The sequence below is a fragment of the Ambystoma mexicanum genome, chromosome 3q, assembly GCF_040938575.1.
Source record: "Ambystoma mexicanum isolate Mex_15411 chromosome 3q, UKY_AmexF1_1, whole genome shotgun sequence".
In the NCBI taxonomy this organism is placed as follows: Eukaryota; Metazoa; Chordata; class Amphibia; order Caudata; family Ambystomatidae; genus Ambystoma; species Ambystoma mexicanum.
The window spans coordinates 608,104,114-608,131,870 of record NC_090926.1 but is presented as its reverse complement, the minus strand read 5'-3'; the positions used below and the strand labels follow the sequence as shown (position 1 = coordinate 608,131,870).

At 43.2% G+C, this 27,757-nt stretch overlaps 1 protein-coding gene across 1 annotated transcript in view; it reads left to right on the top strand.

Annotated features, from left to right (window-relative positions):
* The first annotated feature begins 2,432 nt into the window (after nucleotides 1-2,432).
* LOC138582817 (myosin-4-like) overlaps nucleotides 2,433-27,757 on the top strand; it is a 41,806-nt gene continuing 16,481 nt past the window's right edge. The window contains exons 1-21 of the mRNA XM_069654482.1: nucleotides 2,433-2,485; nucleotides 8,725-8,941; nucleotides 9,040-9,183; nucleotides 10,049-10,205; nucleotides 12,157-12,184; nucleotides 12,270-12,384; nucleotides 13,655-13,747; nucleotides 15,240-15,303; nucleotides 15,397-15,495; nucleotides 15,614-15,717; nucleotides 17,895-18,033; nucleotides 20,059-20,177; nucleotides 20,271-20,420; nucleotides 20,533-20,703; nucleotides 21,469-21,772; nucleotides 24,658-24,725; nucleotides 24,824-24,911; nucleotides 25,159-25,276; nucleotides 26,106-26,229; nucleotides 26,829-26,965; nucleotides 27,453-27,708. Of these exons, the coding sequence (XP_069510583.1) occupies nucleotides 8,738-8,941; nucleotides 9,040-9,183; nucleotides 10,049-10,205; nucleotides 12,157-12,184; nucleotides 12,270-12,384; nucleotides 13,655-13,747; nucleotides 15,240-15,303; nucleotides 15,397-15,495; nucleotides 15,614-15,717; nucleotides 17,895-18,033; nucleotides 20,059-20,177; nucleotides 20,271-20,420; nucleotides 20,533-20,703; nucleotides 21,469-21,772; nucleotides 24,658-24,725; nucleotides 24,824-24,911; nucleotides 25,159-25,276; nucleotides 26,106-26,229; nucleotides 26,829-26,965; nucleotides 27,453-27,708 (2,682 nt within the window). The 5' untranslated portion in view covers nucleotides 2,433-2,485; nucleotides 8,725-8,737. The remainder of the gene's footprint in view (nucleotides 2,486-8,724; nucleotides 8,942-9,039; nucleotides 9,184-10,048; nucleotides 10,206-12,156; nucleotides 12,185-12,269; nucleotides 12,385-13,654; nucleotides 13,748-15,239; nucleotides 15,304-15,396; nucleotides 15,496-15,613; nucleotides 15,718-17,894; nucleotides 18,034-20,058; nucleotides 20,178-20,270; nucleotides 20,421-20,532; nucleotides 20,704-21,468; nucleotides 21,773-24,657; nucleotides 24,726-24,823; nucleotides 24,912-25,158; nucleotides 25,277-26,105; nucleotides 26,230-26,828; nucleotides 26,966-27,452; nucleotides 27,709-27,757) is intronic.

Below are 27,757 nucleotides of genomic sequence, written 5' to 3'. Positions count from 1 at the left end.
TACTGTAGTACTGTAGCACTCCCTGTAACACCCGTCTGGACACAGGCTCATGACGAGTGTTGTTAGTGTTGTCATTCTAGTTTATTCCATCATCACAGTCATTATGTTCTGGCCTCCAGCTGCACCATGATATGACAAGTGGGAACCCTGCTAAGGGGGCAGTGACAACTGATATATTAGGTCAGATTGAGTTCCAATTAACGACGCCTTCCTGTACGACAAGGCGTACGACAAGGCAAGCTGACGCGGTGCGCGCTTATACACACATACATTCATACATTGGAATGCATTGTTGAATGGCAGTGCAGGCAAGCCCATTCCAGAAACAATGTTGAGTAGTTCTGTGAAACTCTGTGTCTGCATCTTGGAAAGTCAGTGTGCTTAAAATAGTCTCCGGATCTCAGCCAGTTATTAAAAAAACATAGAACTGGTGAGAATGGGACGGGGAGACGCTGATCAAGATACGTCTCATACCACATTTCCATGCCTTCTTCTTCTCTCCCAAATCTACCCTGTGGCTGGAGGATGAAGACACACACTGGCCCAAGGAAACATATAACTATGGTGATCAGACGACAGTTCTCAATCTGGAATTCCACTGCCGTCTCGATACATCCATAAACAATATTCACATTTATAGTATGAGGATTACCCTGATGAATATCCATCTATCCTCACTAAGGATAGAAACATGTTGGGCTTTTAGGGAAGGCAGTGGACTGAATAATGGCGAACAGGTGTATCAAAAAGGGACGAGCACCAGCAATCTACATTTCATTTAATCCCAGGCATGGTAACGACTATCTTCATAAATGTGAAAAGATGTTAATACATCAACTAGAGAATGGCCCATGATGTGCAAGTGGCAGTACATGTATACATTCACCACTTTGTTAAGAAGCACATGGCACACTCCCCTTTCACAAGCAGGCACACGCATTCTCAAGTAGCAAAAGGTTGCCCTGCCCTGCTGCTCAGTGTTGCATAGGGGCTTCACCTGGGAAATGCGCACTGTTTACAAAACACATTAAATAAATGAAATAAACTCCAAGGATAAGCGCATTCAAACTTAAATACACTTTCCACTAATACAGACTTCTGCAGCTGCTTGTTTACAAAATGCACACCCGTCCCGTTAAATTGCTATCAGAAGCTGCAATCTTTTTACCTTCGACCCATATAACATTGCTGCCCATCCCATTAGGCAAGACCCTTAAGAGTGAAAATCATACTTCCTAGGAAATTAATAAAATAACAGAAATAAGAACAAAGAATTGGCAAGTCCTCGATGTTTTAGTTGAATCCCCGGTCTGTTTCTTCTTGGCTTCTGGCTCTCACTGTGTTTCCTGGGCTTCCTTAGTTTTCCCTGATAAGTCTTCCCTGCTCCCGGATCACAGATGCACTGAAGAGAGGGAGGGCGAGCATCTCCCACGACGCTCCCCGCCAGACTGCTCCATGTGGTCGAATTTCAGAACAAGCGAACGCAAAGCATCCATTGGTGCCCAGCATCCATCTGCCAGCCAATTATATCCCACGATGACGAAGTGAAGAGAAATCAAAGCCTTGGGAATTTGATAGACGGATCCCTGGACACTATTTGACCAAATATAGAAGGCCGCCCTGCTGAGTTGGCAGGTCTCAGCTTATAAAAGAGCACCCTTTGGGATGGCCTTTAATCCGCCTGCAGCCCGGCTTCCAGAGGTAATTAAGGACCACTTGTGTGTGTGTGTGTGTGCTCCTTGTGTCTCACTAGTCTGGTGTGTAAGGAGTGGATTCTACAGGCAGTGCCTCCCTGGTACTTTTAAGCTAAATATAATTTGAAGCAAGCCTGCATGTAACCATTGAACTGAAATCATACGTGTATGGGACCGGTGTGCATCCGCGCCTTTCCCATGCCCGGCATGCCTGAAATAATGTCACTGAAACCCAACTCCCAAACACGATGTGCCCGGTCTGTGCCCAGGAGCCGGGAACTCAGAAATGCTAAGTGATGAATGTTAAATGTTAAAGGTATTTGTACCGTGCACCTTCACCAACGGACTTGGTCCAGAGGCGCTCTGGCGGATCTGCAAATGAGAAGGTGGGATGGGTTAGTAGGTGAATCGGGAGTAGGGTAGTGAGAGGAGTGGTGTTCTGTTGGCAGCTTCAACTCGTTATACACCGGGTGCTGAGCTTTGGTGCGAGTATTGGATCGGTGTCAGTCCACGTGTGCTGTTGGTGTTGCTTATGTATTGTTGCGGTGTTGTGAATTGCGTGCGGGTTGTTGTGCGAGAGATGGTTGTGTGAGATTTTGAGTGAGATAAGTCTGCAGAATGCTTCAGATGTTGCTGCTAAACCTCCCTTGGCATGACTCAGTTAAATAAGGATTCACAACAATGCTTGAGACTAATTAGAAAACACCCTGGCCTACACCTGTTCTCTCTCTGCTTCAGTTTTCAGTGTGCCTCGAGGTCCTACGATTTTTCCACCGGGGGAGTAAGTGAAGGTAAGTGCCTTTGCAGAACGCTGCTTATTTTACACAAGTACGCAAACTTTGGATGCGCTGACAATTTACCGAAGTGTGGGCCTCTTTCGAGTTGGGGGGTAATTCTAGATCAGTTACCCCCAAACTCAGTTACCAATGCTGCCACTCGTTCCTGCAGAATTCATGTCAGGTTACATGTGGAAGTATTGGGGAGTTACCCCTGCACCCCCATTCATAGAGTCCATAGGAATCCAGGGGGGGCATTGGTGGCAATTCCACCCACGGTAACACGGTAACTCCTCCAGTTTATGCTATTAAAGTGGGGGAGCTTACTCCAGAAAATTGCTGGAGGAAAATCCCCCACTTTAAGGGTACATTTGTAATTTGATTGCAATAAAAATGGCGGTAATTCCATTCCACCGAAAAAGCTGGTAAGGGAAGTAATGCAATTTTTTTGCCGTACAGTCAGACTCAGATTCTACCTCTACGGTGGGGGAGGGAAGAACATTCAATTGAGGGCCACATATTTCTTTGTTAACATGAAGCAAACTTAAAGCTAAATATAGAAATGATGCCAGCAGAAGTGGTCATGTGTCCTACTTCAACGGACACAGGATTCCTACTGAGTTGTGCTGACTTCTCCTTGAGCTAACATGCTATTTCTATCTCTGCGTCTGGGCAGAATCATTTTTTTTGCTGCAATTCCTTTCTTGACATTCCTTTATCGGTATACCACTATAACAGGCCCAGTGACTGTTGAAAGCCATCAACATGCTCGTGTTTTGAATGGCAGGATTGTAACTCTGTATTGTGACCATGGCCGAATTGGTTTTGCTGGTCAAACTTCTTTTAGATACAAAACTATCCGTGAGCGATGCGAGGCCTATGTCAAAATGATGTGTTGAGAGATGCATGGCCTCTAGCCTTTGCAACAACCTTCTTTCTGGGCTTTGACCGGCAAGAGGAACTCATGCCCACCTAGTCTTTCATGTCTGATTCCTGGTCAACCCCGAGTACCCGCCTTACACTCTCTGGCTCTATTTGCTCAACTTGCCTCCCAGCTGCTTTCCACATGGAGTACCATGGCTTAATAATACTCAGCGACTTGCAACCAAGTTTGGGAATGAAAGTATGCTACGTTACCTTATATTTGCATAGCGCCTCCTGCCATATTTAATGGTGTCGAAGTCCTGCATTGAATGGCATCTTTTCTGAAAGGGATGGCAAGCAGGTGGCAAACTTGCTGCTCGCCCTGTCTGACTCAGATCCCTACATATCGCGGAAACGTACCCCTGATTATCGCAAGTTTGTCCGTCTGGGTACCTCTTGGAACCTGAACCCACCTGATCTCCAATCTAAAACCCTGGTCAACCAAAGCTCATCACAAACATCAATCTACTTCTCTAAATTCAGAACTGAAAAAGATAAATCCGAAAGGTCCTAGTGGGTCCTCTAGGGATCACAATTCCCATTCTAGCTTTCAGGAAGGAGAAACAACAACTTAACTGGCACCGTAAGTGGTTCCTTTCCTGCAGCCCCTATCACGGGTGTAGGTGCCTACCTACCCCATAAACTGGAAACATACCCTTGGTCTTCCTTACTTGTGTCGAGTGCTGATGCCAGGTGCTACACCTAAAATGATCAAATATCATGACATCACTTACTGACAGAAAATACTGAATGCAAGGACCACCTTGTACTGCCACAACATTCGTGTCTCTGTAGTTTTTATTGTTGTTGTTTTAATTCCAACTCTGACCCAGGCTCCGGGCTCTGTCTATTTGGGTTTATTGTTGTGGCTACCTGATTGCCAGAGAGCACCATATGCATATACTTTCACCCACTCATCTCTCTCTCTCGCTCTCTCTCTCTCTCTCTCTCTTCTCTCTCTCTCTTCCCTCTCCTTCTTGTGTTGCTCTTACTTGACTCTCTCTTTCTTCCTCTTCCTGTTTCTTGCACTGACTATGTATGCCTTTCAATCTCCCTTCCTTTTCTCTTCCTCTTGGTTTCTTTGCCCTGCTTTCTCTTTCTTCACCTTGCATCTCTTCGCTTCTATCTCCATTTGCATCCCCAATATTTTCTCTCTCCCCATCTGTAGCTCTCTCTGGCTTATCATTTCCCTTTTATCTCTTTCATTCATTCGTTCATTCGGTTCTCTCACTCCTTCTCTCTTTCCCTTGACCCCTCCCTCTCTCTTTCTCTCCCTGATCCTCTGTCTCTCTGTTTCTCTCTCTCTCTCTCTCTCTCTCTCTCTCTCTCTCTTTCTCTCTCTCTCTTTCTTTCCCTTTCCCACTCCCTCTCTCCTACCCTCTCTCTATCTTTCTCTCCCCACCCTCTCTATCTCTGTCTGTTTATTTCTCTCATTCTCGGTTCCTTGCCCTCTCGCTATCTCTCTTCCTCTCCCCCACCTTCTCTAACTCTTTCCTGTTGCGCCCTCCATCTACTTTCCCCCTCTCTCTTTCTCTCCCCACCCTCACTCTCTCCCTAGCCCCTCCATCTCTCTCTCTCTCTCTCTCTCTCTCTCTCTCTCTCTCTCTATTTCCCTCTCTCTCATTCTCTCTCCCACCCTCTCTGCATCTCTCCATTTCTCTCTCTCTCTACCTTTCATTGCCCCCTCCCTCTCTCTTTCCCTCTCCCTCTTTCTCTCCCCCATCCTCCCTCTCTCTCACTTTCCCTTGCCGTCTCCCCCTCTCCCTCACTCTCTTTCTCACCCCATCTCTATCTTTCTCTGTTTCTCTCTTTCTCTTTCCCTCTCGCTCTCCGCGCCCTCTCTATTTCTCTCTCTCTCTCTCCCACACATTCCCCTTCCCTCTCCCTCCCTCTTTCTCTCCCCTACCCCTCTCTTTCTAACTCTTTTTCTCTATCTCTCTTTCCTTGTACCTCTCTCCCTCTCTCTTTCCCTCTCGCGTTCTCTCCCCCATACTCTCTATCCCTCTCGTTCTCTCTCTCTCTTTCCCTTGCCTCCTCTTTCTCTTCCCTTTCTCTCTTTCTCGCCCCCACCTTCATTCTCCCTTTCCTTTTTACCTCTCTCCCTCGCTCTTTCCCTCTCTCTTTCTCTCCCACCCCCTTTCTCTTTCTCACTTTCCCCTGCCCTCTACCTCCCCCACTCTTTTTCCCCCCAACCCTCTCTGTCTCCCCCTCTTTCCCTGTTCCCTTCCTCTCTCTCGTTCCCCCTCTCTTTCTCTTCCCCACCATCTCTACCTCTCTCTATTTCTCTCTCTCTCGCTTTCTCTCCCTTTTCCTTGCTCCTCCTTCTCTCTTCCCCTCTCCCTCTTTCTCTCCCCCTCCCTCCCTCTCTCTCACTTTCCCTTGCCCCTCCATCTCTCACACTCTATTTCTTTCTCGCCCCATCCCTATCCCTCTCTGTTTCTCTCCCTCTCTTTTTATCCCCCACCCTTCCTTTCTCTCTCTTTCCTTCGCCCTCTACTTCTCTCTTTCTCTCACCCACCCTCTTTATCTCCCCCTCTTCCTCTCTCTGTTTCCTTTGTCCCTCCCTCCTCTCTTTCTGTCCCCAACACTCTCTATCTCTCTCATTCGCTCTCTCGTTCCCTTGTCCCTCCTTCCTTTTTCCCCTCTCTCTCGTTCTCTCACCCCCCCACCCTCTCTCACATTCCTTTGTACCCTCCTCTATATCCCGCTCTATTTTTCTCCCCGACCCTCTCTATCTATCACTTTCTCTTTCTCACTTTCCCCTGCCCTCAACCTACCTTCTCTCTCTCTTTCTCTCCCCCACCCTCTCTATCTCTCTCTGTTTCTCTCTCTTTCCCTCCCTATCTCTCTTTTTCTCTCTCTCTTTCTCTTGTCCCTCCCTCTCTCTCTTTCCCTCTCTCTTTCTCCCTCCACTGTATCTCTTTCTCTCCCTCTCTTTCCGTGTCCCTCTCTATCTTCCCCCTCTCCCTTTCTCTCCCTCACCCTATCTCTCTCTTTCTGTCTCTCACTTTCTCTTGCCCCCTCCCCCTCTCTCTCTTTCTTCTCCCCACACCCCCTATCTCTATCTCTTTCTCTCTTCCACTTTCCCTTGCCCCCTCCCACCCTCTCTCTTTCTTTCCCCCACCCCCTCTATCGCTCTCTGTTTCTCTCTCTCTTTCCCTGGTCCCTCCCTCTCTTTCCCTCTCTCTTTCTCTCCCCCCTCTTTCTCTCTCTTTCTCTTTCCCTTGCCCCCTCCATCTCTTCCCTCTCTCTCATTCTCTCTCTCCCCCACTCTCTCTCTCTCTCTCTCTCTCTTTCCCTTGCCCCTTCCCTCCCGTCCCCCTCTCTCTCTTTCCGTCTCTTTTTCTCTCCCCCACCCTCTCTATATCTCTCTGTCTTTCTCTCACTTTCCCTTGGCCCTCCCTCCCTCTCGTTCTCTTCCTCTCCCCCACCCTCTCTATCACTCTGTGTCTCTCTCTCTTTTACCTGTCCCTCACTCTCTCTTTCCCTCTCTCTTTCTATCCCCGACCCTCTCTCTCTCTCTCTCTTTCTCTTTCCTTTGCCCCCTCAATCTCTTCCCTCCCTCTCTTACTATTCCCGACCCTCCCTATATCTCCCTCACTTTTCCTTGCCCCCTCTCTCTCTCTTTCCTCTCTTTTTTTCTCTCCCCACCCTCTCTATCCCTCTCTCTTTCTCTCTCTCACTTTTCCTTGCCCCCCCTCTCTCTCTCCTTCCTCTCTTTCTTTCTCCCCCCACCCTGGTATCAGCTGGGGCAGTTGTGGTTGCTTGGATTTGCCTAGGTCAGCTAAGGAAATCACAAAAAGAGTAGGTCTAACTATACCTTTGTTTCCCCCCTCACTGTTATGGGCAGTTCATTTTTTTACTTTTTTATACCTAGCTTTACTTTTTATAGGACTCCCTTTTGCCATGATGATGTTCCTCTGACATGGTTTGGTCAAAATTAAAACAGCCCATAATATCCCCAATGAATATGGTAGACTTCAAAAGGCAGACGATGGTTGTCGGCAATATTCTAATGTGAGAAATACAGCGGAGGTTCTCTGGGTGTTCAGAACAGATGTTATAAGAGTCCAGTACAGGACACGTAGGCGAGCAGTGCAAACAGAACAAGAGCTCTGGGTGTAGAATATACGGGTGCTGGGTGTATAGAGCACGCTCTCTGAGTGTACCCCACACGGGATGTACACAATAAGCACGGTACAATGGCTCTCAGTGTACAGAGGGAGCAGCCTGAGTGCACCGTACAATGGGTTTGAGTGTCCAGAAGAGCACTGTGAATGCGCCATGCAAGGGCTAGCTCGACTCTAACCGCTTCTGTGCAGGCAGATAGATGCAATGTGAACCCAGGCCAGGTGTTTGATGCAAGCACCTTGGAGGCCCCGGTGAGGACTCTTGGAATATGTCAGGCAAATGGAACCCATGTATTTAATGGCAGACGTGAGATCTAGACATTCCCACAACGTGAATATTTAGCAGAATATTACACTGGAATGCAACCTAGAGAGCAAGTGAGAAGTCATAGTCCACCAGCAATGGACGGCCCACTGAGTGAGGAGCTTCAGCCAAGCACGGGCCGATAGCCATCATCCCTCCATTCAGAGACTGGTGGATTGTTGACGAGGGTTCTTTTGACCCAACTGAAGCTCATTGAGTTTCATATCACTACCAGTTGAGTTGCAAGAGGGGGAAGTGTTCCCTTTCTGTGCACACCCTTGACGTGGTCTCCACGCTATCATAGATATATCAGAGGTCGCCTGAACATTTTACAGTGTCCCTTTGTAGAGGCGGGTAGAAATCACATAACAATGCTATGCAGTGAAGCTCTAGCTGACCAAGGCATCCAGAGTCTTCCATTATCGAAGATATCAGAATGATCAGTATTTGCGGGGCCAAGTAGGGTCACAGTTCTGACACTGTTACTGACGGTCCACAAATTAGGGGATTGTGACCGTTCCTATCCAGGATTTGGCCTGTTTCAATATTCCAGGAGGGCAGAGACCAAGTTATTTAGAAGCTGACTTTGGTCCATGGTCACTGACTGTGTTGTTTAAAAGTTAGGAAAGGGCAGTTTAGCAGTTGGGCACTGTTTGCTAGAGGGTGCTTTGATCCCAATTTTCTGGCAGCACATATTGTGTACTTGCTAATGTTATAACTTATGATATTCATGGTGGCATTTCCTACATCACTTAATATGATGGCACCGGTGTTATGATTATGTGGCACCTCTAAACCTTCAGCTTTTGTGCGATAATGATCTTTTCGCTGTTTATATACGAATGTAAAATAGTTGCTCAGAACCACATTCAAATTGTATCTCCTTGATGCTGCAGGAACTCTCCAGCCATGAGTTCAGACGCTGAAATGGCCGTCTTTGGCGTGGCGGCTCAGTTCCTCCGAAAGACTGAGAAGGAAAGAATTGAGGACCAGAATCGGCCCTTTGATGCTAAAACCTCCTGCTTTGTCTGTGAGCCAAAGGAGTTATTCGTAAAGGGTGTAATCCAGAGTAAAGAGGGTGGCAAAGTCACAGTAAAAACTGAGGGCGGTCAAGTAAGTAGAAATTGATTTAACTTACTAAGTCAATATCCTTTAACAAGGCTCAACTTCAATCCAATATTAATACATCCTATACCTCAATTCTTTCAAAGACTCTCACTGTCAAGGATGACCAAGTCTTCCCGATGAATCCCCCCAAGTATGATAAAATTGAGGACATGGCTATGATGACCCACCTGAATGAAGCGACGGTGCTGTATAACCTCAAAGAGCGCTATGCAGCCTGGATGATCTATGTGAGTACACTGAGAAGAATGCAACTCTCCGTGGCATTAGTGATAATGTTATAGTTTTCATTTTCTATACACATACTCTGGCCAGTGGCCAAATCAACTGGCTCTCTTCTTATATGTCCAGAGGAAACACATATAAACTGTCTTATTTTATTGCTTAAAAAAGGAAATTGAGATTAAATCCTGTCTGTATTGTTTGGGAGATTGCTCAATAGCATGCAGTGACTACATAGGTAACGTGAGTTAGTAAGTTACTATCTGGCAAGAGCAGCAGTTGTAGAACTTACTTTTGGGCCCTTAACATCACTCTATCCACAATTCAGAACCCACTGATAGTTCTACAAAAACCTTCTGTAACATGATCGTGAATTGGTTTACGAGACTGGTTCTGCCGCAAGATATTTTGTAGGACATTTTACACGAGAGTGTGCATAGTTGTGACACTAAGGGCACTTGGTTACACTTCTTCCACACTGCCAACTGGGTCCCAGAATCTTTTGTAGTTTGAAATGTGGGCCCTTGACTAATATGGCCCCGGGGTAGGACAATCCTAGCAATGTGGCTACTAGAATTGTCGACGTAGCCTAGGAGAACCTAATATGATCCCCGATACATGGACCACTGTGCTTGCGTTCTGCTTTGTAGCACTCTAACCAGTATTCTAAACACTCCCTGTTCTCAGATGCATTGTGGGGCAGCAAGGAATTAGCATTGCTTCTCAATCTTAAATGGTACATGCCATGTTGTCTCCCGTGTTTTCAGTTATGACACCAAAACTCTGCTTATAACCTATATTATGAAGTAGTAGCATTTTCTACAGGTTCGTTGCCCAGGTGGACGATGATAAGCATTTTCTTGTGTTTCCCAGACATATTCAGGTCTCTTCTGTGCAACTGTCAACCCCTACAAGTGGCTGCCAGTCTACAACCCCGAAGTGGTGACCGGCTACCGGGGCAAGAAGCGCCAGGAGGCCCCTCCACACATCTTCTCCATCTCGGACAACGCCTATCAGTTCATGCTGACTGGTGAGTGAGTCACGCGATGGACGTTGCCTTGGGCAAAACGACCTCAAACAACGTAGCAGAGTCACACAGATTTCTCAAATTATCCAATGGGGGGAGGGGCTATCAATATATTTATTTCTAACATTTAAGACTTATGAATTAAAACTGGCCAAAAGAAAATGCAACGCAGGAAACAACAGTTTATCTCGTATTGGAATTATTTTTCAAGCTATACAGCAGAGACATGCCCTCCTCTTGCCAGGGTGTGGGCTGTTTAGAGGGCACAGTGTGCAGACACCTAGAGAATGCTTAGCGCACACTGGGTAAAAGCACTTTCACGAGGAAAAAACACGTGTATGCTGCTCTCATGGTCTGATTCCTGTCATGGGCTTCTGATTAAGCAGCCGGGTGCCCTTGTTTCCCTGGAGACTGGTACAGTGGCCCCATAGGCTGGGCCTGGGAGTGTCATATCTAGTTCTGTGGCTTGCCATCTGCTGCCGGCTGCTCATACCCTCGGGAAGAGAGAGATGTCCCACCGGTAGGTCACACAAGCACCTATATACATCAAGTCCTGGGGGAAAGTTCAACATCAACCTAAAGTGAGTGTTAGAGTTCACATTAATGGGAAATACAAACACAGTCAACAAAGGACACATACACAAAAAGCCGGGCTAAACGCGTGCCTAAAAGACCCCTTCCAACCTGTGTGCAGTGCAAAAAATGCGGCTTCCTTGCATTCGATAAGACGGGTGCATGGTGCCTCCATATCCTGTTCTTGTCCAAGACACTTTACCCCCATATGATCTTTGCTTCTCCTGACCTTTACTCAGGGATGCCTCTTGCCTGCATTGGGTAGCAGGATGCTAGACTGGTGAATCAGTCCTGCTAATTCTGAGGTCTGGGGAGTCAAAGGTCGACATATAGGGCAACATATAGGGGCTGAGTTCAGGTGTGGGATGGCCAAGGCATTCCATATACTGTACCCAAGTCCGTATGATTAGCTGACGCGTGCGGGGCCCTGATTTTCAGTTTACTCGAACATTCAATGAAACCTGGTGCTTGCAGTATGTTTTTTGCAACAGGGGAGCATTTCTGTATCATTGAGATTAGACTGAGTATGATTCAGGATCTTGCGACCTGCAATGCCCAGAGAAAGCTTCAGAGCATTTTGTTGGAAAAAAAGGTTGATGGTGAAAAGCATTGATGGCAAACAAATGAGAGATGAAGGGGGTCTTGTGGCGGAATGTCTCAGCATTTGGGTCTCGGGTCTACTGCAGGCTTCCAAAAGGAATGAGAGAAGGCGAGGAGGTGGCTGCAGTGCTCAGAAAGAAACTACACGCCATTGTGGGGGGTGTGATGAGTACAGGGGTTCTGGCATCACAGCAGTTCACTAAAGTCATGCGTAGCCCTCAGGATCCTGCACATCTCATGCATTCACATGTATGTCCCACACCGTGGCAGATTTCTGGGTGTAGGCTACCAATAAAGGTGGAGCTACCCTCTTGGTATACCCATGGCCCATATAATGTTCTCTTCATATTGTTGTGATGGATGGCACACACAATGCGGCTTTTTTCCCACAGACTTATAATTTAATCAAGTGGCACAAATAGATTCTCTGTGCCTCCACTTTTTTATTGAGAAACATTTACTGTTGGGCTGCCATGCTTCCAGTTGACACCCAATATCATGCCATCATGTACCACCTGCATCACTGTACACATCACCCTGGCAAGGGGGCATTTGAAATGTTTTCGGCAATTACAGACGCAAGCTCCCAGGTGTACTCACAAGTGACTATGCTTTGCTAGAGTGAATGGGAGTTGAAGTCCCCAACATCTGGAGGGCCACACAATGAGTGACCCCTCTGAAACAAGTAGCAATGATTTGTGGTACCATCTATGAAGCTGTCAAATCCGTCTTTTAAGTATTCAAAATGTCATCTGATAAATCTGGTTCTCTTCTTCCCCAGACCGGGAAAACCAGTCCATCCTGATCACGTAAGTATGCGTCCAGGCCTTCCTTGGATTTGCAATGCTTCGCATTGTCCATCAGGATGCAACATGTGTGCGCTTCATTCCACAGCGGAGAATCCGGTGCTGGGAAGACTGTGAACACGAAGCGTGTCATCCAGTACTTTGCATCAATCGCTGCCTCCGGTGACAAGAAGAAGCAGGAGCCGACACCTGGGAAAATACAGGTATTGTAACAGCAACCCCTTTGCCAATTGTAGGTCTGTGATTCTTTAAAAATATGTAGTTCTTGAGAATTCTGCATAGGAACATATTGGAAAGCTATTCTGTGTTCTTGCTGATAAACCGTTGCGTTTGTTTGCAGCCCTCCAAATTCTTTAGTTAAGTAGTTGGAAATACAGCACCTAAAGGCAATTTAGTTGAATTATACCGCACACCGCTACCATTTGCATGGTCTCCAGGGGCAAGATTACAGAAAACTTGCACTGGGGCAGGTGCAAAGTTTGCACAGTATTAGCACTAGAGCAAAGTTTGTCCTATTTCTATAAACACTTGAAAATGTTAAAAAACCATTGCACCATGACAAGTGCAATTTGGCATGGTATAAGCACCAAGGCAAACATTTCCCGAGTACAAAAAAAATACATTTATGATGCCTATGTTATGTTATGTTATGTTACTAGTGCTATTCAGTATTAGCACTAAGGCAAACTTTGCCCTGGTGCAAAAATGCAGTGAAAAAGTATCTTTTTGTTCACATGGGTAATTGTTTCCCTAATGCTTATGACATGCCAAAATGCACTTGTCATGGTGCAATGGTTTCCTCATATTTCCAAGTGCAAACTCTGCCCTAGTGCAATCTGTGTAATCTTTGCACTTGCACCAGTGCAACACTTCTGTAATCTGGCCCCAGGTGTTCTAGATAAACAAATAAACACACACATAAACATTGTATATACACATATGCCCTCCCCCATACATGGATTTGTAAAAGGCAAGGTATGCAGTATACGTGCATAGTTAACTTAAAGGATAAAGACATGTACTTGCTTAGCTTAAAGTGGGGCCAGCGTGTTAAGAGTACTCTACGACTGGCATTTAAAGGGTGAAGTCACATTGGGCCTCAAAACCCAATCATACACTGCCAACCATCAAGAAAAATGATATTCTGGAAAATATGTTGATGATGATTGTGAATTGTGGAAGAATAACTTGGTTTTCACAATGGCACCTCTGCCACTCTAACTACTATGCTTCTTATAAAGTATAAATAGGCACAGAATCCTGGGACGCCCTGGATATATGTGCCCAATATACACCCCTTTACTAAAACAAACAAACCAGCATGCGGAGGGTGGTAGAGACACATGTGTTGGTGGTTGCGGTCCGCTCCGTGCTATTTACGTATCACACAAAGCGATCGATTCTATGTTTGTTGACTAAATAATCGATAAGAGAACTTGGGAAATGAATTTACTATGTTTATTTCGGCTCTAGGGCACCCTGGAAGATCAAATCATCTCAGCCAACCCGCTGCTGGAAGCCTTCGGCAACGCCAAGACCGTGAGGAACGACAACTCCTCGCGTTTTGTAAGTATTGATATTCCTCAGCTCTAAAGCAGACAGCAAGAATAAGTGATTTATAAATGCACCCCACACATAAAAGACTTCAAAGACAAAGGGCCGGATTTACAACCATGTTTAGACATGTGGAAATCCCATTGAAAACGTTTTGGTAAATCAGCCCCAAAGACTGGTTAACGTATTCGTGTAAGGAGCTAACATGCAGCATGGACCATGTCCAGCAGAGACTCTTGCACTCAGTAGCACTATTTGCATATCAAGAAGTTGTTCCATGTACAGGACACATTCTATTAAGGAGAGGACATGCAGCATGGACCATGCCCAACACAGACTCTGGCACTCAGTAGCACTATTTGCATACCAATAAGTTGTTCCATGTACAGGACATATTACAGGACATATTCTATGAAGAAGGGGACATGCACTCAGTAGCACTATTTGCATAGAAAGATGTTTTTCCATGTACAAGACATATTTATATAATGAGGGGGCATGCAGCATGGACCACATCTGATGCAAAATATTCCACTTAGGAGCACTATTTTCATAGCAAACAGTTACTCCAGGAGCAGCACATATTTTTAAAGGAGAGGACATCCTCTTAGTTGCACTGTTTTCCCACAGCAAAGTTGCTGCAGATAGGCGAGAAATTGATTCAGTGGAAACCCCACATCCATAGGTTGATCTCGTGATGCATGTTGATTGGGGGCCTGATTCAGATGTGATAAAAAGTGTGTGGAAAACCGACATTCTCCCCTCCAGTTTCCGGCACCATCACTCTGAGGTGGGTGCAAATATTGGAGGGGATATGTTGTGCTTTCCAGCAGCAAACGCTGATAAAAATCGCATGTTGTAGGGGAAACATCTGCTCCTGTGACATCGTGAGCATTTCTTAATAGACTGCCACTTTTCTAGTTTAAGAAACTTTTTTAAAACTTTCATTAAAATATAAAACTGATGCTGCAGTCTAAGAAATGCATTGTTTAAAGGGGAACAAGTGTGCAGTGGAGTTTAACGGCACCTCATAGTTACCGTATTTGTACTCCTTTTTTTTATGGTGCTAACCCATTGCTACTGGCAGGAAAATCCCCTCCATGTGGCTGCCCTGCATTCCTGACGGTTGCTAGGGCTCTTGTCAAGCCATAAATCAGGCACCTGCAAAGCCCGAAGCTTTAGTGTTCCTGCACCACATTCGTTCTTCATCAGAATATGGTGTTTGTAAGTAAAGTATTCCTCCATAATGGAAGAACACTTTCTTACATTTGCACGCACCTCAGAATCGGCCCCTTGGTGTGTTGCTTTAAGTGTCTAATTGTGATCATTTGATTTTGCAAACACTTTATTATTCTTTTATTTTACTCTACGAGATTTAGTGGAAAACTGTGATATTAGAAATGTGTATATTATTCAACATTCCAAAGTAAACCAATTCCTCCCAATTCAGGATCTCTGAGGGAACGTGACACAAATTGACATATGCCTATTTATAATTCCACAGGGTAAATTCATCAGGATTCATTTTGGGGCTACAGGAAAACTGGCCTCTGCTGATATTGAAACATGTAAGACCCAGCGAGTCACTTAATCACCAGATCCGCTGATCTGCCAGTACCATGTTGTGCATTAAATAATTGATGCTATTTTTTTGTGAATAGATCTTCTGGAAAAATCCAGAGTAACATTCCAGCTGTCAGCCGAAAGGAGTTACCACATCTTTTACCAGGTCATGTGCAACAAGAAGCCGGAGCTCATTGGTGCGTAGGCAAAATGACACAAAAAACAAAAATTGCTTGCATGATTATGACCATTCTGTATAATTTACAACACATGCACATTTCAAATTTAAACTTGACTATAACAATTTCCCCACAGATATGCTCCTCATTACAACCAATCCCTATGATTTTGGATTTGTGAGTCAAGGCGAGATCACCGTGGCCAGCATTGACGACGCAGAGGAGTTAATGGCTACAGATGTAAGTACATTTAGTCCGGCTCTGTCACTCGGCGGTGTGCATGGGGAGCTGTGGAAATAATGCAGGGATGATTGCATCCACACCGTTCAGCCCATGCTACTCAATACCCTCTCTCTGTAAGGGATGGGCTGAAAGGCCCATGAGCTTCTGTCTTGGGGCATTGCATTTCACCAGCCTCACTGCAATGCCTCATATACATTAAAGATCCTTAATATTCCTGCAGGACATTTGCTCAGATGCTCATGCCTGGAAAGGGAGTTCATTGTATGAGTGCATGCAGTCCTTTACCACCATGCATGTCTCCCCTGCTCAGCCTTTTACCATCATGCTTAAATCTCTTGTACATCCCTTTACCATCATGCGTATATCTCTTGTACAGCCCTTTACCATCACACATACCTCTCTTGTACAGCCCTTTACCATCATGCATACCTCTCTTTTACAGCCCTTTACCATCATGCATACCTCTCTTGTACAGCCCTTTACCATCATGTATACCTTTCTTGTACAGCCCTTTACCATCATGCATACCTCTCTTGTACATCCATTTACCATCATGCATACCTCTCTTTTACAGCCCTTTACCATCATGCATACCTCTCTTGTACACACCTTTACCATCATGTATACCTTTCTTGTACAGCCCTTTACCATCATGCATACCTCTCTTGTACATCCCTTTACCATCATGCGTATATCTCTTGTACAGCCTTTTACCATCATGCATACCTCTCTTGTACAGCCCTTTACCATCATGCATACATCTCTTGTACATCCCTTTACCATCATGCGTATATCTCTTGTACATCCCTTTACCATCATGCATACCTCTCTTGTACATCCCTTTACCATCATGCATACCTCTCTTTTACAGTCCTTTACCATCATGCATACCTCTCTTGTACAGCCCTTTACCATCATGTATACCTTTCTTGTACAGCCCTTTACCATCATGCATACCTCTCTTGTACATCCCTTTACCATCATGCGTATATCTCTTGTACAGCCTTTTACCATCATGCATACCTCTCTTGTACAGCCCTTTACCATCATGCATACATCTCTTGTACATCTCTTTACCATCATGCGTATATCTCTTGTACATCCCTTTACCATCATGCATACCTCTCTTGTACATCCCTTTACCATCATGCATACCTCTCTTTTACAGTCCTTTACCATCATGCATACCTCTCTTGTACAGCCCTTTACCATCATGCATACCTCTCTTGTACATCCCTTTACCATCATGCGTATATCTCTTGTACAGCCCTTTACCATCATGCATACCTCTCTTGTACATCCCTTTACCATCATGCGTATATCTCTTGTACAGCCTTTTACCATCATGCATACCTCTCTATTCCAGCCCTTTACCATCATGCATATATCTCTTGTACATCCCTTTACCATCATGCATACCTCTCTCGTACATTCCTTTACCATCATGCATACCTCTCTTGTACATCCCTTTACCATCATGCATGCATCTCTTGTACAGCCCTTTACCATCATGCATACATCTCTTGTACATCCCTTTACCATCATGCATATATCGCTTGTACAGCCCTTTACCATCATGCATACATCTCTTGTACATCCCTTTACCATCATGCGTATATCTCTTGTACAGCCTTTTACCATCATGCATACCTCTCTATTCCAGCCCTTTACCATCATGCACACCTCTCTTGTACACCCTTTTACCATCATGCATACCTCTCTCGTACATTCCTTTACCATCATGCATACCTCTCTTGTACATCCCTTTACCATCATGCATGCATCTCTTGTACATCCCTTTACCATCATGCATACATCTCTTGTACAGTCCTTTACCATCATGCATACCTCTCTTGTACAGCCCTTTACTATCATGCATACCTCTCTCGTACATCCCTTTACCATCACGCATACATCTCTTGTACATCCCTTTGTACAAGAGATGTTACCAGTATTCTATTTCTGGAATTATGAATTAATTTCCCAGGAAAAAGTTCAAGTGAATAGTCACCACTGAACTCAGACACTGAACTTGATATTTAGGCATACAATATGACAGCCATGCTGGAAAATGTGTCTATTTGGTATATTAGGTGAAAAGAATAGGTCTAGTTATGTATATTTTTATTGCGAAATCAAAACAAAATGTCTAAGGGTCTTTTTGTTACACCCAGAGTGCTATCGACATCCTGGGCTTTAATTCAGAGGAGAAAGTGGGTATCTACAAGCTGACCGGCGCAGTGATGCACCACGGCAACATGAAGTTCAAGCAGAAGCAGCGAGAGGAGCAGGCGGAACCCGACGGCACGGAAGGTATAAACTGTGGAAATAAGTTACAGTATTTGTCTCTACTACCACTGGAGACTAGTCACCTGCTTTTGATCCGTACATTCGGAGGGGGAAGGCATATGTGACAGGAATTGAAAATGGGCACTCTGCTTGCTCTATGAGGCATTTGCAGCCAAAGAATGTGATGGGTGCAAGGTTGTGACAGGCATTGCTCTGGGCCACCTCCCACATCATTGTTTTTAAGCCTGTCTGCGTCATCGCAGAGTCGAGCAGCCGTATGCAAGGCAGTCTTAGTCTTGCTACCAATGGGAGTGGTCTAGTCCGAACTGCTAGGCCACCACCCTCAGCACAGAAACACAAGCAAATCCAGGCGTGTTTCAGCCTGGTTGGGCCTCATCAACGAGGTGCAGCATGGTTCTTTTCAGCCATCATTCCTTTTGTTTTGCTATAAGGAATTTGCAACAGCAGAATTTAATGTGGACTGGAGTAGATGGAGAAACTGGGCAGTAATGATGTGCTGTGCCCGGTTTCAGGCACAGCTCACCATCATACTTTTATGGAGGATACTTTTTTATGGCCCAAATATATGTGATGTATACATCTGACATATACATGTATATTGACAACACCAAGAATGTTATTGTGGGTTTAAAAAGGTTTGAAAAAAAAGAAACCTTTCACCTGAAATTTGAAAATAGGAAAGTCCATTTGAGCCACGTCACACATTCCACAATGCCACATAGTAGCTGTCACTGGAAGTTTACCTCCAGTTCTGAGCCACAACAGTAAGACATTCTGGGTATGCAAATTAGCTCAAATGCAACCTTTTTCTCCATACAATTGTCTCTGTCTAAGAGGGCAATGCTACGTTATACATGGTATATATTATATATGTCACACATAACATATATTAAATACCAAACAAGGTCATGTACGTATGCAGCACGCATGTATCACAGATATTACACTAATTGAAATGTATGATATATGGGGGCCTGATTTACAGAAATGTTTTCAATGGGACTTTCATTTTGTAAATCAGGCCCGTATGTCTTTTAGGTTCTTATATGTGTACTACCAGTCCTTAACTGCCAGCCAAAACTCAGCACTTCTGCCACATGCAATAAGCACAGGGTTTGTGGTAGACAGAAAAATAAGCCACAGAAATTCATGGCTTCTTTAAAAGTCGGTCTTTTGCTCCTAGCCTTTGGACCCCGTTCCCACAGCATGGGCCTTGTAAGGTTCCTCTTGTAAGGAAGCTTCCAGCTGCCACATGCCTGATATTTACAATTTAAATGGAGAGGCAATGTGGTTGCATACTGTAATGCACACTGTGTGCTTCACTGAATGAAACCAGGATATTTTGTGTCTCTGAAGGAGGGTATTTATCTTTGATACCTTACCCAAGCCACTTTCAAGGATCTGCTTTCTCACACACAGCCTCACACGCACAGGCGAGTTAGACACATAATCTGTTTTTTCCTAATGTGTGTGTTTAGGGGTGCTGATGAATCGTCTTCTTGGTTCTGGATTATCAGCCTGTACACAGAGGAACACAGCACGCAAAGCCGAAAATATGTTGATGATTTTACTCCAAACTTTGTGTAGCGTCAGATTTGGAGTTTGAACTATTGGTAGTATGATGCAAAGCATATAAGTGTGCAAGGTTTGAAATCAGTTGATCTAATGCATAACAATGTTTCATTTGACTTCAGTATCAAAAATACAGTATTGACACAGATCGGAAACTCCAACAAAATAGTAACAGTTTTCCAGTGGCTTTTGGAAACGTGTCCAAACGTAATGTTAGTATTTACATAATGTATAGCAATAGATATGAAACAATGTAATGCTACATAAGGCTGTAACCTTTTTTATGCCACCTATTTGATGTACCTGCCTATTCCTGAATGTAACTGTGTCATAAAACGAATCTGTAACCAATCTCGTAAGCTAATGCGCCTATATGCCTTTGGGCTTTGTGCACTGTATAAATGACATGTAAATGAATAAATACATGCATGAAAAAACCTATATCCTTGATTGCAGTGGCTGACAAGATCGCCTACCTGATGGGTCTGAACTCTGCAGATCTGCTGAAGGCTCTCTGCTACCCACGAGTGAAGGTTGGCAATGAATACGTCACCAAAGGTCAAACTGTCGCCCAGGTACAGTAGCGTTGCCCCCATTTGCTATGTGAAACCCAAGGTGTTCTGAAAACCAAAGAAATACTCATTGACGCTACAATTCTCTCTGATCAGGTGTACAACAATGTCGGTGCTTTGGCCAAATCTGTCTATGAGAAAATGTTCTTGTGGATGGTCATTCGCATCAACCAGCAGCTGGACACGAAGCAAGCGCGACAGCACTTCATTGGCGTCCTGGACATTGCCGGCTTTGAGATCTTTGATGTAAGTAAATTATGCGATCACTGCAGCTGTAACATACAAATGCTAAAGTGTCACTCGATTACATGCATGAAATTTCAAATCAACTAAAATATCCTGTATCTTAAATGTTCAGTTCAACACCCTGGAGCAGCTGTGCATCAACTTCACCAATGAGAAGCTGCAACAGTTCTTCAACCACCACATGTTCGTCCTGGAGCAGGAGGAGTACAAGAAGGAAGGCATTGAGTGGGCGTTCATCGACTTTGGCATGGACCTGGCCGCCTGCATTGAGCTCATTGAGAAGGTATGGTTGGTGTGCTGCTCTTAATCAAGATTGTGAGGCCTGAATCAGTGACTGTTAGTTTCAAGATAATATATGACAAAATACCTTGCTGCTTCTCCCCATGGGTAAGAAACTACAGCAACTCTGAAACTAGGTAAACCTGTATTAGTTTGGAGCTTTTTTATGGTATACCAGAGTCCCAATGGAGGCTTCTGAATACATTCACACTTATTACACACAAGGCAAAAGAGAGAGTACACCAGAGGAATACAATTCATCTAATAGCAGGCATCACTTAGGATAACATGAACATTCATCCTCTAACGCTAGAGATCTCTGAGCTCTATTACACTTTGTCTACAGCAATTAAACAAAGAAGCAGAACGGGAGCACCTATTTCCATGCAATTAGAAAGAATTAAAGGGAAAGGGTGTGAATATCTAGTCACTAATCTGAAGATGGATCATGATCTACTGCGTGAGATCTCAGAGCTTATTTCTTTATTTGCCAATGAATTACTAGATACCAGCCTTCTTTCAAACCAATGTTTGGGGCCCTTGGAGGGAAGATGAGCCTGGATTAATTCATAATCAACTTGGTACATTTCAAGAATGATTAACAAAAGCCCCTTAGAGGTGCAATAAGCCAAGCCTCTGCCATTTACCCCACATTAACCCTTTTCACTTAATGTTCTAAGGTTTTACTGACAAACTGCAACAATTCTGTGTGTAAATGTTTAAAACTTCTTTATTCTAAGCTATGCCCATGTTTTCCCCCATCCTCTAGCCCATGGGCATCTTCTCCATCCTGGAAGAGGAGTGCATGTTCCCTAAGGCTACAGACACATCCTTCAAAAACAAGCTCTATGACCAGCATCTGGGCAAGTGCAACAACTTCCAGAAGCCCAAGCCTACCAAGGGCAAGGCTGAGGCACACTTCGCACTGGTGCACTATGCCGGCACCGTGGACTACAACATCAACGGCTGGCTGGAGAAGAACAAGGACCCACTGAACGACTCTGTGATCCAGCTCTACCAGAAGGCCTCTGTGAAGCTCTTGTGTTTTCTCTATGCCAGCCATGGAGCTGAAGGTACTTTAATTAGGACATTTGATAATGGAGGAAGACTGTTTTACTTTTAGATGAAACCCAAAGTATTGCTTGTGCTGTATGCCATTCCTAAAAGTTGATCTGCATAAATATTAATTACAATAATTCATAGAACAAACATAATAATGTCTACCTTTCTACTGCAATAGGTTTATTACATGCTGTGCAAGAACATTGCTTTTTACAGGCTGTCAATCAATTGAGGGAAATCCTTTACTCATTTTGTTCTGAATGTTCAAAGGTGATTGCTAAGAAGAGGGAACTATGGTTACATAGAATAGCAGTGTGTTCTGATAGTATACAAAGGTGTCCAGTCATACTTTCGAAAAAATAGTTTCGACATACAAAAGTTCTGAATACAAATTTTCGAATGAAAAAGTTTCGAATGCATTTTTTCATGTTTTAGGTATTATTTTAGTTTCGTATAGATATATATATATATATATTTTTTAAAGGAATTGGGGGTTGGAGGGGAACCACCCCATAAATTTTATTTTTTTCAAATGCATTCAAAAATTCTGAACCGTATACAAAGATACAGGCAATCATTGGGTACTTCCACAGATTACACTGTCAAATTAACATTGTTATAACATCACAAACCCAAGATGGCGACCATTAGTGAGGTAACATGTTACACAAAGATGTGCACTGAATTACATCAGGAGATTCCTGTGAGCATTTCAGTTTTGTGTCTTTTAGCCTTATTTCTGCTTCACAGAGCCCAACACTGAAGCAAACATCTGTGTGATGCCATTGAGCCAGACTATGTGGATCATATTTATATGTGATAATCTAAGGTTTTGGGCATCTCCAGTTTTGATGTGGTTTTAGGCTTTGTGAATCAGGTATAAGGTTAGCAGGTGCAAATCAGGCATACTGACTGGCATCACCTCTTTTCCTCCAGTGCAAGTCTTTGTAAATCAGTCCTGTTGTGCTTGAGTCCCCTTGTCAATATCACTAGCAATAGATAAACAGGGCAGACCCGTAAGAAGAAAATAGGCATTCTTCTTCAGATATCTACCAATAATGCACGTTTCGCAACAAAGTTTAAGTTTGTATGGGTACATGTGATACGGTTTTCCCAATCTCTACCAATGCATAACGAGTTCATCTATTACGGGTGACTGTCAATCAAAGCCCCGGATGCTATATAATAATAAGACACGGTTCATGGAATGGGTGACCACAAGAAACAAAAGGGAGACATTTTGATTGGAGGACCTCTGTCAGGTGTCAATACAACACACATATTATCAGAAATGGGCTGTGTAAAACAATTGTTTGGGAATGATTTTCAAATACACAAATCAAACGAATAAACAAGACTATCAGAAAGGATCAGTTTTGTTTCTTATGACACTCAGTTCCCACAAGCCCTTCCACCGGGACTAAGGTCTAAGAGTAGACTTAATCGATGCTCTGACTCCACCAGCTACCCTGTGGTCATAACCACTCCAGATCATCATCAGTATGTACGACATTCCCTCGGAATCTTGAACCAACGTCCAAAGCACAAACTAGACTAATCCCCGTACAGTTGGCACGGTGAGCAAATACCTCTTTGTAGTCAAACTAGCATTGGGTTGGTTGATCTACTGAATAGTCGAATCAAGTTATGTTTTTAGAACCTCCACAATGAATATAGGTGACAAACATGTACATGTAATGGATTTCAAGGCATACTATTTCCATATATTTTTGATCATTCTAAACACACGGTTCGATTTTACTCTACAGTGGTTACAGTCTAGCCGTATAAAATCAGCAATATTTAGAATTCCACATGAGCATATTCTACATGAAGACTGAGCTACAAATGAACAGATATGCAAATTCTGCCTAAAATATAAGTATGCTAGTTTCCATTTAAGGAAGTTGCAATATGTGTTAATAAACTCAGGCATTTTAAACATGTTTACAGATTTGACAAGGAATGTTCTTTAAGTTACAGTGACTTGTATGAATTGAAGTATAATTGGTGTTCATTGGGACAATAGGCTACCACTATAAAAACGCTAGATGGAAATTTAGAAATAGAAAGCCCATACACCATAGCTGCGATAGACAATGGTATGAAAGAGAGTTAATGATGTCCCCTCCCTTCTTGTTAAGCCTCTGCGTTCTGAAGTTGCACGCGTAACAGATGATCACTATGGTGTTCTTCAAATGCTAGCAAGAATCTATCCATGTACAAATCATCTAGTCTCCAAAAATGGGTACCCACAGCCTTCATGCATCCATTGGCAGCATCACCTCGGCAATAGGATAGGAGACCTGGGAGTAGCTCCCCATCTTTTGCAAATCCCTTCACGCCAATGAATTGAAATCACTCCAATATTGGTGTCTGGTAAAATGTTTCAGTGTATGGTGAGAGCTGTCCTGATGGGGGTATAGGTGGAGTTCAGATTATGAGTTCAATCCGTGCTCTAGCCTAACAATGAAGGCATTGAAAGCACCTGTTTGCATTTACGAATTAAATGAAAAACGTTTTTTGAAGAATTATTATGGATTGGTAGGTTAGCATCAAAAGAGAAACAGTAACTAAACTAATATGGAATACATTGTAAGATAACATACAAAACACTGCATTAACGCCCCCATCCCCCGCTCGTCCAAAATACGATTGGCCTTATTTACAAATGTGTTTTTCAATGGGAACATCCTATTGAAAAACACTGTAAATCAGGCCCTATGTATCGATTATGTCCATGTGAAAAAACCTAATCCATAAACACACGCAAAGGACACATTTACCTCATCCTAAATGGGGTTTAACATATTTTGCAGTGCCCCTGAGGCAATCAATCATGTGTGATTAAACTCAACAAATATTTGACCGTGCAAATGCTTGTTTTTCATTCAAGAGGGCGCTGGCAAGAAGGCCGGCAAGAAGAAGGGTGGCTCTTTCCAGACTGTGTCTGCACTCTTCAGGGTGAGTCATTTCTTCTCAAGAATGAACTCTTTTTTTCCAGTTCCAATGCGCCAAATGTACCCCTAAATGCTGACATGCGCTCTTCCTTCAAACTACAGGAAAACTTGAACAAACTGATGTCCAACCTGAGAAGCACCCACCCTCACTTTGTGCGCTGCCTCATCCCCAATGAGACCAAGACACCCGGTGAGTGACAGCATTGACAGTATTGACAACACTCAGACATGTTCATTTGTAAAGCAGATACGCTGACGGATTACCTCAACTGGTATTCCAGGTACATGTTTAGTTGACAATCATATCACAGTTTATTGATTTATTAAGATATGACTAGGTTTCATATATTCATGTTGAGGAATTATATCAGATTGCAATATTTAGATTCAAATGTTCTATTGACACCGACTTAGTCTGTTATCTGCATTGTTTTAAGGTGTCATGGATCACCACCTGGTTATTCATCAGCTGAGGTGTAACGGGGTGCTGGAGGGCATCAGAATCTGCAGAAAGGGATTCCCCAGCAGAATCATTTACGGGGACTTCAAACAACGGTAAATGGGGCATGCAAAATGCCTGTGAACTGATAAATATCTACATCATGTGGAATATTGTTTCTTATTACGTCTGAAAAATGTATGTGTGTACATTTCTTTTGATGATATCTCTGAAATTATATGAGTGGTCTTTCTCCAAGTTGAGCATAGCAAATGCTCATGAAATAGTTTGCTATTGATATATAGAGAACACTATTTAGGCGTTTGCTTATTGTAATTTGTATTGTGTACATGCATAGAGGCAAGAACTGGGATGAGGTGGGTGGATGGAGAACAGGCCAGGGAGCCTTTACGGCATGACCAAGGTTGCTTTCTAGAGTCTCATAACACGATCAACTAAGACACAGTTTCAGCTAATGAAAAATGGTTTCAGCTCCATCTTCAAACGAAACGTAGTTACGGAAACACATTGCACTCCTACACAATTCACTTTACTCACAGCAACTACACCATATATATATATATATATATATATATATATATATATATATATATTCCTTGTTTATATTCATCTACAAAGTAGAGGACGTTTAATACACTCTTTTCTGTATGTACATGAGACAAAGAAATTGAAATATGCTTTGATGTTAACGTTATTTGTCCAAACATCTATGGAAATTGAAGTTAATATTGTAAAAATGTTGAAGATTTTGGAGCACAAGCTGCGTTTTTCTTCAGACCACATGCCCTGGTTTTGCATAGCTGATGATCAGTCGTATGCTTTGCCAATATATGCATAATTATTGTAGACTGGTCCTTCAGTTGTCATCACAAGGTGCATGTTTTTCACAATAATGTATAAATACATGTTTCTTATCATCTACAGTTACAAAGTCTTAAATGCCAGTGCTATCCCAGACGGGCAATTTATTGACAGCAAGAAGGCTTCTGAGAAACTACTTGGCTCCATTGATATTGATCATACTCAGTACAAATTTGGACACACCAAGGTAAATATTTCAACTTTTCTTTTCAGTGCTTCCCAACTAATTCGTGTTGCATGTTTGGGCTCCATTGAGGTCTTAAAATATGGACACGTGTCTGCTTGCTTTATATTTGCTTTATATTTTCTATATTTCACATCATTATTTTTGAGTATTTGAGAGTATGTGGCCTGTCAGAATTAGATATTCTCTTCTTAGCATTTTCAAATATGTTGATGTTTGCTTAGTCTGCTGCACTGCAGAAAATCCAATGAAATATCCTTATAAATATAATATAGTAGAAAGCTAAACAAACATTGAGAATCACATATAGAACAACAGCCTGTAAAAGAACAAAGTACAGCTGCCTAAATGCATAGTAGCTGTATGAATGCAGAAGGACACACGATGGACTTCAGACTGTTACATATATGTTACATAATTCAGCAGTCGATGAATGCTGAGACGTCCCCCGAAAAGGTTAATAACAACCTTTGCTATCAAATGTTTACCTGTTCATATTTATGTATCAAGAATTTGCTTTGATATTATGAAAATACATAGGTGGATAGTATTACCAGGACTTATGAAAATATCATGTCTAACCAACTAATTTTGTTCTAAAGGTATTCTTCAAAGCTGGTATTCTGGGTGTTCTTGAAGAGATGAGAGATGAAAAATTAGCTGAACTGATCACAAAAACTCAGGCCATGTGCAGAGGATTTCTGATGAGAGTAGAATTCCAGAAGATGATGCAAAGGAGGTAAACCTCATTCACATGAGAACATTAATTTACAGTATGTATGGAAAGCTCATCAAAAGTTAGTTTTGCATTTGTTGGAATGACCAGTGTAGAGGCTTACTTTATTTATCTGTTTTTTAAGTTGTACTCCGTTAGTACAGTCTGTGGCATTATCCTTCTGCAGAGCGTGTATAGCATACCACTTGGAGCACTGTAATATTTTGCAAAGAGGCATTTTGACCTGTCCATTTCTCACTATTTCTCACTTGGTATTTCCTGGCCTCCATTGGAACGACCTGTTTTAAATATGAAAAACATGTGTTTTTAATGAGGCTGCTTCAAATGAACCCATAAGTACATACTAATCCTCACAACATGTACAATGTAGACAAATACATCCATTCTTTTGAAACTACTTCAACAAAGACATGTTTTGATGTTTAATTGAACATCAAATCTCCATTGGGGTGAGCATACTCCATCAATACATTTGTTGATTCATTTTTAGGGAGTCCATCTTCACCATTCAGTACAATGTCCGCTCCTTCATGAATGTCAAACATTGGTCATGGATGAAGCTCTACTTCAAGATTAAGCCCCTCCTGAAGAGCGCCGAGTCTGAGAAGGAGATGGCCAACATGAAGGAAGAGTTTGAGAAAACCAAAGAAAGTTTGGCTAAATCCGAGGCAAGAAGGAAGGAACTGGAAGAGAAAATGGTTGCTGTCATGCAGGAAAAGAATGACCTGCTGCTTCAAGTCCAGTCCGTAAGTTCTAACTCTAATACAAGAACAATATTCTAATCTCATAACCTAC